The sequence below is a fragment of the Salvia hispanica genome, chromosome 4, assembly GCF_029641045.1.
Source record: "Salvia hispanica isolate PSC_SH4W2 chromosome 4, Shi_PSC_v1, whole genome shotgun sequence".
Classification (NCBI taxonomy): Eukaryota; Viridiplantae; Streptophyta; class Magnoliopsida; order Lamiales; family Lamiaceae; genus Salvia; species Salvia hispanica.
Genome location: NC_142695.1, coordinates 30558088 through 30567408, shown reverse-complemented (window position 1 = coordinate 30567408; position 9321 = coordinate 30558088). Strand labels below are relative to the sequence as shown.

At 34.6% G+C, this 9321-nt stretch overlaps 1 protein-coding gene and 1 long non-coding RNA gene across 2 annotated transcripts in view; both read right to left on the bottom strand.

Moving 5' to 3' along the window:
- Window positions 1-2990, bottom strand: part of LOC125196924 (pyrophosphate-energized vacuolar membrane proton pump 1) — a 4745-nt gene extending 1755 nt beyond the window's left edge. The window contains exons 1-3 of the mRNA XM_048095590.2: window positions 2593-2990; window positions 600-1174; window positions 146-525 (exon numbers count right to left, since the gene is read on the bottom strand). Of these exons, the coding sequence (XP_047951547.1) occupies window positions 146-525; window positions 600-1174; window positions 2593-2839 (1202 nt within the window). The 5' untranslated portion in view covers window positions 2840-2990. The remainder of the gene's footprint in view (window positions 1-145; window positions 526-599; window positions 1175-2592) is intronic.
- Window positions 2991-7474: 4484 nt separating this feature from the next.
- LOC148928427 (uncharacterized) lies at window positions 7475-8789 on the bottom strand. Its single transcript, XR_016137508.1, has 2 exons — window positions 8419-8789; window positions 7475-7856 (listed from the first exon to the last, which is right to left on the bottom strand). It is a non-coding gene; the product is annotated as an uncharacterized LOC148928427 (long non-coding RNA).
- Between the last annotated feature and the right edge of the window lie 532 nt (window positions 8790-9321).

Here is a 9321-nt window from a genome sequence, read left to right as displayed (position 1 = left end):
CAACTGAAGCCAGACAAATGCCAAGATTAAAATTAATGCACAACACAGAACAGAAAAGGTTGATGACCTAGAAAAATGAAATGTAACTGTGCACTAGAGAAGTAGAAATTCAATTGTACCATAGCAAAATAGAAGTATTCTTTACCAGTTTTTCACATCTTTCTGAACACCAAAATTGAAGATTGTGAAAGATGATGGCAAGCAAACCCAGGTGACAATTGCAATTCCCACGGTCATAAGAATAGTAGATATGATAAGTTGCTTCTTTAATGCTGGTTCAATCTCCTTGACAGCCTTTATCTCAAAAAAGTCAGTAGCAAAGAGAGTAGTAATTAAGCAGACCAGGATGCCCATGGAACTAATAAGCAACGGATAGCACATTCCAGTGAAGTCGTGTGCAATTCCAAAAGATGATATTGAAGCCACAACAAGAGCAGCACAGGATGCTTCAGCATATGAACCAAAAAGATCAGACCCCATTCCAGCAATATCTCCAACATTGTCACCCACATTATCAGCAATCACCTAAGGAAAAAAATGGACATCAGTATAAAATTCTTGTTAAAAATATTAGCTTCAGTGATGAATAAGGGGCTTACAGCAGGGTTCCTAGGATCATCTTCGGGAATATTCCTTTCAACCTTTCCAACAAGATCAGCACCAACATCAGCAGCCTTGGTGTAAATACCACCACCAACTCTTCCGAACAAAGCCATGGAGGATCCACCAAGACCATATCCAGTTATTGCCTCAAAAAGTCCTTCCCAATCATCACCGTAGTAGATCTTGAATAGATTGATGGTAATGTATAAAACCAATAGGCCATTTGCAGCAAGCAGAAAACCCATAACTGCACCAGATCTGAATGCAACAATGAAAGCTTTCCCAACACCTTTCCTAGCTTCCAATGTTGTCCTTGCATTCGCATAGGTTGCAATTTTCATCCCAAGGAAACCAGAAACGACAGAGGTGATGGCACCAAGCAAGAAGGAAACTGTACTGAAGATAGCAGTTGCAAGAGCAGGCTTGCAAAGCTTCTCCTGATCATAAGTACAAGGCCGGAAACTTGTGCTGAAACCCTCAACTGAACCCAGGAAAAGGAAGATAAGGATTGCAAAGACAACCATGAAAATTCCCACATATTGGTACTCCGTAAACAAGAAAGATGTAGCACCTGTAAAGCCAGAAATAACATCAGTCCCACCTAAAGGAAATTTATCACTTTTAACTGGAGCACAGGAACTTACCAAAGTCAATTAAACAATGTAGGTGGTGCGAGGAATTAAACAAAAATGTTTTCCTGCCATGAACTAAGCTATTTTCTCAGAGAAAAATGTGTTCGAGAAGATCTGAGGATCATAAGCACCAAACGTTCAATACAGGTACCACTATAAAGTATTCTTCTTTTACTAAATACTAAGGATGTGTCACTTGATTTTTTTATTGGTGTAAGACAATAAGAAGCCGACTCCCCTAGTTATTATCCCTTGAAGATGAGTGCAGCAATTATATAAAATAAGGACACTTTCTTTTTCTGTCCGTCCGATAAAAATATCTCATTTCCATTTATGGAAAGTTCTCCCAAACTCATTACCCATATCCATCAATTTATTTACAACTTATACCACGGGACCATCATTAAACACTAATAATAATAATGTGGATCCCCCTATCTTCTAACACTATTTTAACTATTTTTCTCCTCATCTCACTTACTTACCAATTAGGCATTAATTCTCATGGCATCCCTAATGTCATTTTTTTGGACGTAAGGAGTGTTATACTACCTTCCCAAGATCTTTGGTACCAGATGGGGATATAAAATTCACCGCAGAGGCAATCACGTAAGAAAATCAGATCCGTTTCAATTTCAATTATCAATGACATAGCATATAATATATTAGAGACAGATTCAACCACAGCGCAGAAACCATAAATCGGGGAGAGCATGAAACCCTAAGATTGACAATAAATCAAATTGAGAAAAGGTACCCGGAACAAAATAATAATAATAATAATAATAATAATAATAATAATAATAATAATAAAAAATTAAATAATAGTAAAAGTAAAAGTAAAAGGATAAACCTCAAACCTCCATTAAACCATATAACCTCTGTCGGTGATCATAAATTAATGATCCAATTTTCAAGTTACAAGCCAAACACGAAACTTAATTTCATGGGTGAAATTTTAATTTTGTTATCAATTTGACCATAAAAAGTGTTCTTACAGATAATAATCTAATAGCCTAAACCATAAAAAGACAACTTCAACAACAGAACTCACTGATAAGCAAACATCTGATAAATCGACAACGCCATTCTACTAAGCAACTGCCTACACTCTTACGCATTCATCTAGCTAATAAAAATCCGGTTTCAATCAGAAAATTATTATCCAAAACAAGCTAAAAATAAATAAAATTCAACTATCCGCACAAGCATATCAGCACTCAGCAGCAAAAAAACAGAGCTCAAAATAAAGACGCGAGCAAGCAGAGAGACAACCACTTCACACACAAAAAGAAGAATATAAACAACCAAAACGCAGATCTAGGCGAATTCAACAGAGATCTGAAACAGCTCTAACCCTCAGAAATGGCGTTCTGGATCTCGGCACACCTGGCGACGACGCTGTGGTCATTAATGCCTTCCTCCTCCTCAATCAAGTAGTCACCGCATCCATTCTTCCCGTTTCTGGCCACGGCGTCTACGGAGCGGTCGGCCGAGACCTTGACGCGGGAGACGAAGAGCCACTGCACGAGAGAGAAGATGATTCCGATGAAGGCGCATACCGGCACAACAATCTCGGTGCCCAGATCTGAGAGCAATGCCATTGTGAGCGAAACCCTAGGTAGCTAGCTCGCCGGAATTAAACCGGGAGAATTAAATAAATAAAAAAAAAGAATTGAAAGAAAAAGAGCGGCGAACTGAACGAATTTGAGCAAGGCGGGTGAAGGATATTTATAAATCCAGTTGCTGTCAAGGGAAATGCTACTCTACCACAAAGTGTATGTACTCCGTCGATTGAAATATTCTACAAGATTATCCAAAATAATACTCCCTCCGTCTCAATAATTGTGACTCTTATTGTGGGCACGGATTTTAAGAAACGAAAAAAAAATTAGTTAGAAAAGTTAGTGGAATGTGAGACACACTTTTTATATTAGTTTTATAATAAAATATGAGCAGAGTGATTTAGTAGAATGTGAGACCTGCTTACCATTTATTATAAAAATGAAGTGCGACAATTATTGTGGGACTAACCCAAATGGAAAAGAGTGACAATTATTGTAGAACGGAGGGAGTACAAGTATGTAATTAGAGAGGAATGATAGCTGAAACACACTTTTCCACTGAAATATCTTTTCGTCTTATTTCTTCTTAGTTTATTAGTTTTGAGTATTAAATTTCGTATCATTTCAAAAGTTTATTAAAGATTTCTGTGCAATTCACAGCCTGTTGACTAGCCCGAATAGTCTTTTAAATTTAAATGGCTAGTGAATCTTCTTTATTTACGTAAGAAATATCTAGCAAATGTATGAAGCTATTGTAGTGATGACAGATAAAGAGTATTACAGAGATCTTTTGATAACTCGAGTACCTCAAATTATAATCATTCTCCATTTAAACAATTCAAGTTTGATTTGATTTCTAAATCCTATGTTATACTATTGCAAAGTAAATTAAAATAATAAAAATGGTGAAATAATGTGTAGAAAATATGGAGAAAATACAAAATTTTAGGATCCGACTACAATGATTTTATGTTAATTAATTCGATGAAAACTTTTACCATAATAGTCAGTTATTAGGAATGTCGCTACTATAGGATAAGCCAAGCCCTCTAGCTTCTATGATCCAAGCCCATTGATTAGATTCTAATATCAAAGTCTTCTTCCAATAATTTGAATCTAACTCTTCTCGCTCCAATGATCCAAGCCCTTACTAAGATATCCCTTCTCTCAATACAGATTATCTAAGTGGTGATTATTCCCTTATCCACGAAAAGTCATATATCTCTCAGTTATTATAGTTTATCTATCACATTTTAAATGTTAGCTAATCAAGAACGGGATAAAAGCACGAGGAAAATAAAAAATAACCACAAGAGCTATGTAAGATGTTCAAATCAATTAATCAAACATGTATTCAATGTAGTCTTCAGTGAATGAATCACCCAAAACTCTATGAAAGTGTTCAGCTACTCATGCTTGGAATGAATCACAAATATAATTCATCGGAAACACAAGAAATATAGACAAAGATGATACTAGCGTCCCTAAGATGAATTGAGCGGTAGAAATTCTTTGTCTTGTTGATGAAAGTGTTCTTAATGACCTTCTTCTTACTCTTGGACGAAAATCTTACAATATAGAGGCTAAAGACTATCTTGAAAAACATGCCCTAGGTCTTTTATACCTAACACTAAAAAGGATGCATTACAAATTCAAGCAAGTTACTAGAAACTCTGTGTAAATTAGTGGCATCTTAGTTGATCAAAACAGTCATAATACCAAAAAAGTAGAGATCGGGATATAATCATGTCATTTCTTGGCCAATATGAACAAAGTTGAGCAAATCTAATCTCTAAATTTGTGCAAAACTAAGCATATCAGTTAGGGTTGAAAATTTCTAATCTGACACGTTAGGGCTGACCCGAACCCGATATAGGTTGGTTCGGTGGGTTTAACCTAGGTGCAATTATTGCCTATTGTTGTTAGGTTTGGTATACTAAAAAACATGTTTCGAGCAGTTTCGAGCGAATAGAATCTTGCTTGTATATGAAAAACTCTACAATCCATTTTTAACCCGATTCAGTATTATTCGAGCAGTTTTGCACGAATAGAATCAGTATATTATTACATTGTGTTTGCTTGTGCATTTATAAGATGTTCTATAAACATTTAAATGTATAAGAAGCAAACAAAGTCTAAGTCTTTTGCTTAGTAGACCGGTTGTGGGCGTCGTCCACTTTAAGGTAACACGGTCAGATATATGCAATGCTTTGCAAAAGAAAAAGAAGAATTTCACAACCTAGATAGCCTTAGACTACCTATCGTGAAAGGTTGCAATGTCAGTCCGCATATTTCTAAGCCTTACTGAAATAAGATGACACTGGTGTGACATAGCACTGAACCGATCTAACAGCAAGACGTGTCTTTGTGCTATCTACTGAAAGACTAGGTCTTGATAAAATATTATTTCTTAATCTACATATGTTAGCATTGAGCATACGGTATTGATTATGCACTATTTTGACTTATCAAATGGTGCGGGTTTTTCGCAACCCAATAATCCTGATATATTGGGTAGTGGTGATTAATATCTAGCGGTGCTAGGATTGCTATTATGTTGAATCGCGCGCGAGGTGAGTCTCGTTTGATAATGTCCTCAAGAGGAGCTTGAACAGGGTTTTATTATTCGGAAACTGGTCAGTTGGAGTTTTATTACTCTATGAATAATAAATAAGTGTTTCTTACTAAGTCTACTATTGGAATTAATAAGATGTTAATTAATTAAGTCCATAGCAGACATTAATTAATTAATGGGCATTTATATCTTAAGCGCGGGAAATAAATAATAAACAAAGTGGAAACCAGGATTACTTGTATTTTCGGATTTGGATGGGGAGGGTTCAATATTACTTCTGTAGTGGCTGCTCGTAATATTCCAATATAAGTTTGTATTAAATTATGGGTTCAATTTAATTAGTAAAAAGCTAATTTGGGGAGCCCATATCAAAAACCTTCCATAGATCCATGTCTGGGCCCAAAAGGAACTTAATATAAATAGGAGAATAAATGAGACATAATTATTCATTAATTACAATGAAAATAACGTCCCTCTCTCTCAAAAGAAGGGGACGATCTTTCTTGATTTTCTCCTCCGTGAAAATTTCAGCTCCTCTTTCGTGAGGAATTTTCTGTCTTCTTTATTCGAGTCCTAGTATTTTGATGAGATCAGCTCACCCTGATATGGAGATACAGTTCGGGAACCAGAGAGAAGATCTGTGGTTACAAGATCATCACGTGGAGAAGGCGCAAGCAATCGACGATTCTTTGGAGAATCAAAATCGGTAACCCTAAACCGTAGAAATCATGTTTTAGGATTTATACTTTCTAAGCATGAATTATCTGCGTTCTAGCATGCAATTATCTGTTTAACATGTGAATTGATTAATCACATAATCGGTCAAATAGATCCGTGTCTGATTTATTTGTTTTGTACAAGTCTTCCGCTATGAAGGGGCACCATACCCCATCAATTGTTCCGATTGACATCCCTTGCCGCTATATTGAATGATAATTGGTTTTAAATGTTGCCATTATACATACTTTAATTCAATTCACCATTGGCAATTTCTTGTAAATTTTGATAAGTTAGGAGTTTAGGATTGAAAATTTTGAACACGACACGAAAATCTGATACGAACACCCAGAGAGTTTATGGGTTTTGATAAATCAATATTGGATTTGGATCTTTATAGGATCAATCCAATAAGAACCCAAGAATTTTGGGATGGATTCTGGTGGAGTCGGGTTAGGCTCGGATTACCATTAAGAAATAAAAATATTGTTTTGATTATTTTTATTGTTTAAGTATACTTCAATTTTATTATCTATATTTAAATCATGATAAAGTTTAAATCATGTTGTAACAGGTTTTAATTGTGCGATATCAATGTATGTCATGTTTTTATCGTGTAATATCATATTCAAGTCGTTATCGGGTTGACACGATAATGACTCAACCCGTACGATTTGACAATCCTAATGAAAGTAACTGAATTGTCTCGCGTTATTACTTCCTTCGGTATTCATTAAATGTCTCATATTTTTTTTTATTTAGACGATTCTCAATAAATATCTCATTTCATTTTTACCACCTTTAATATATAAACCTTATATTCCACTAACACATTTTCGTTACTCACAATTATTATAAAATTAATATATAAAAGTGGTGTTCATATTCCACCAACTTTTTACCCATTTTTTTTCACATAGTCAAATAATAATTTCTTAAAACCTTCAATTAAATATTAGACATTTAATGGAGTCTAGGAGTTGACTGGACTCTTGTATAATTTAAAAGAAATAGTCGACCGACTTTAATTAGTACTTCTATAAAATAATGTAGATGGCTAGTTGTCGAAAATCAAGGTGGTTAGCAGGTCGAAAGTCGAAACCATAATAAATGGAGCACCTGCACGGCTGCACCACACCAAATAGATCAAAGAAAACATAGCAAACTAAAATAAAATAAAATAAATAAACAAACTAAAATAAAATAAAATAATAAAAAAGTTAGTTACTACTATTTCATTGCAACAACTCCAGTATTTATCAATATATAAAGAGACAGTTTTGATAAACTTTTTAGAAATACTACTTCTGCCCTTTTTGGCGGAAAATTGTTGATAGTAATAAAAATTTACTCGCACGCCAGAAGACAGAGCATGGCATGGGTTATTGTGAAAGCTTTTTATTTTGGGAGCACTTGTGTGCAGATGTTGGGAAAGTGTGAAAGATTACATAGTACTACTACCATACAAGCTACGATTTTAGAAAACTGTGACTATTTGATTAAAATTTAAAAACTGAGCCAAAAGGCACTAAGTTTTTCTATAAATACCTATCACCATCAATTAGTTTTCCATGTCCTTTTCACTCTCTTCTCCAAAATTACATACTTCTGCTTCTCCCTTGCGTTTGTATCTGATTTTGGCTATTTTTTTCAGTTGTTTTTTTGTTGTCTATATTATTTAATATTATTATACTATTATTTGTGTCGTATCCATTTTTCTTCACTGGATAAACTCATTCTTCATGAGTCCTAAGATCTGTTAGACTGCAAAAAAGGAGAATGGCATTAGTATTTTTCTAATTTTCAAAGAAAACAGTGTGCATATACTTGGCTTTGCTACAGCATCTTCTCAGCCAGTTGAAGAATTGCAGTGAAAAAGCATAAAGGAGTAAAGTTAAAATCATTTCAGACAACAAGGGAGGAGAAGAATTCATTCTTGATGTCGAAAAGCTGAAAAGAATATAGTATTAAAAATCTTTTGCACAAAGGAGTAGAAGAGAAAAAGATGCAGTTTCACAAGGAAAATGCAGCATAAATTCAACTTTGAATACAACTAAAAATGGAGAATAAAGTGAAGAGGTAAATAAGCTTATTTTCTTTAATAAATTCTTCGTCTTGGACGAAATTTGTTGTATAGACTGATTTTATGAAAGCCCAAATTCAAGCTCAACTGGAAATTGTATCCGACATTGCCATTTACAAATAATTGAAGATTACAACATGAAACTGGATTTAGAAATTGAACAAGTAACATATTGGCATTACTCTTAGTCAAAATAGAATTGAACAAGCCAAGTATGCAAAAGGTAATAATTCCGAACCGAACCTGAGTAAGAAAAATTGTCGAAAGAATAGGTCAGGAAACGGGCACGGATCCATATATATGACGGTGAGCCGGAGTGCTGCCGAGATCTTAGTCGGGACAGTGTGATGGGGGCGTTGACAGTGGTAGAGAAGAGCGTTTCTGGGTTGCATGCGGATGGGGCCGTTGACAGTGTGGCGTCGGGAGGCAGAGGATCGTCTTGGGAAGGTCGGCGAGACTGGAGATGGCCGAATTGAGAGTGCTAGCAAGACAGGTTGAATCGGAGATGGAGTAAGATAGACGTGGCGGCGGTGTGTTGACTAGGTTAGGAGGCGCCGATTGGATTGGAGATGAATTTTTTATGTGTTCTCCTTTAAAAGGTTAGTATTTTTAGGGTTATGAGTTGGGCTGTAACATAATACACTAAGTAATGATTCTTATATGGGTTTTAATTCATTAGGCTTGGGATAATAGGGTCGCGTTAAAATTAAATCAACATTCTAATCTAGAATCTAGAACTATCTCAATATTATGTATTAAAATTATCAATACAAAGACAAAACTTTCTCAATAGATTTGTGTTGATAAAATTATATCTTTGTGTTGAGATTTAAATTTACATATTATGTTGATAAAGTTATATCTATATGTTGAGAAATTTCCAACATAATGTTGAAGTTCTGGGTTCTGGATTGGGAATTAGTTAGCATTTGATTATCCACTGGGATAATATACATAATTACTTTATCATGCACAAATTATGTAATTTTTTTGTTAAAACGTATTAGTGCTTTAACATTACATAAGATATAAATATTTTTTATGAAAACATAAACTAATAATTAGTAGTAGTATTTATTTAAATAAGATAAAAGAAGTTTTAATTAAATCAAAATTGAATATTATAAAGTGTAGATTAATTATTCG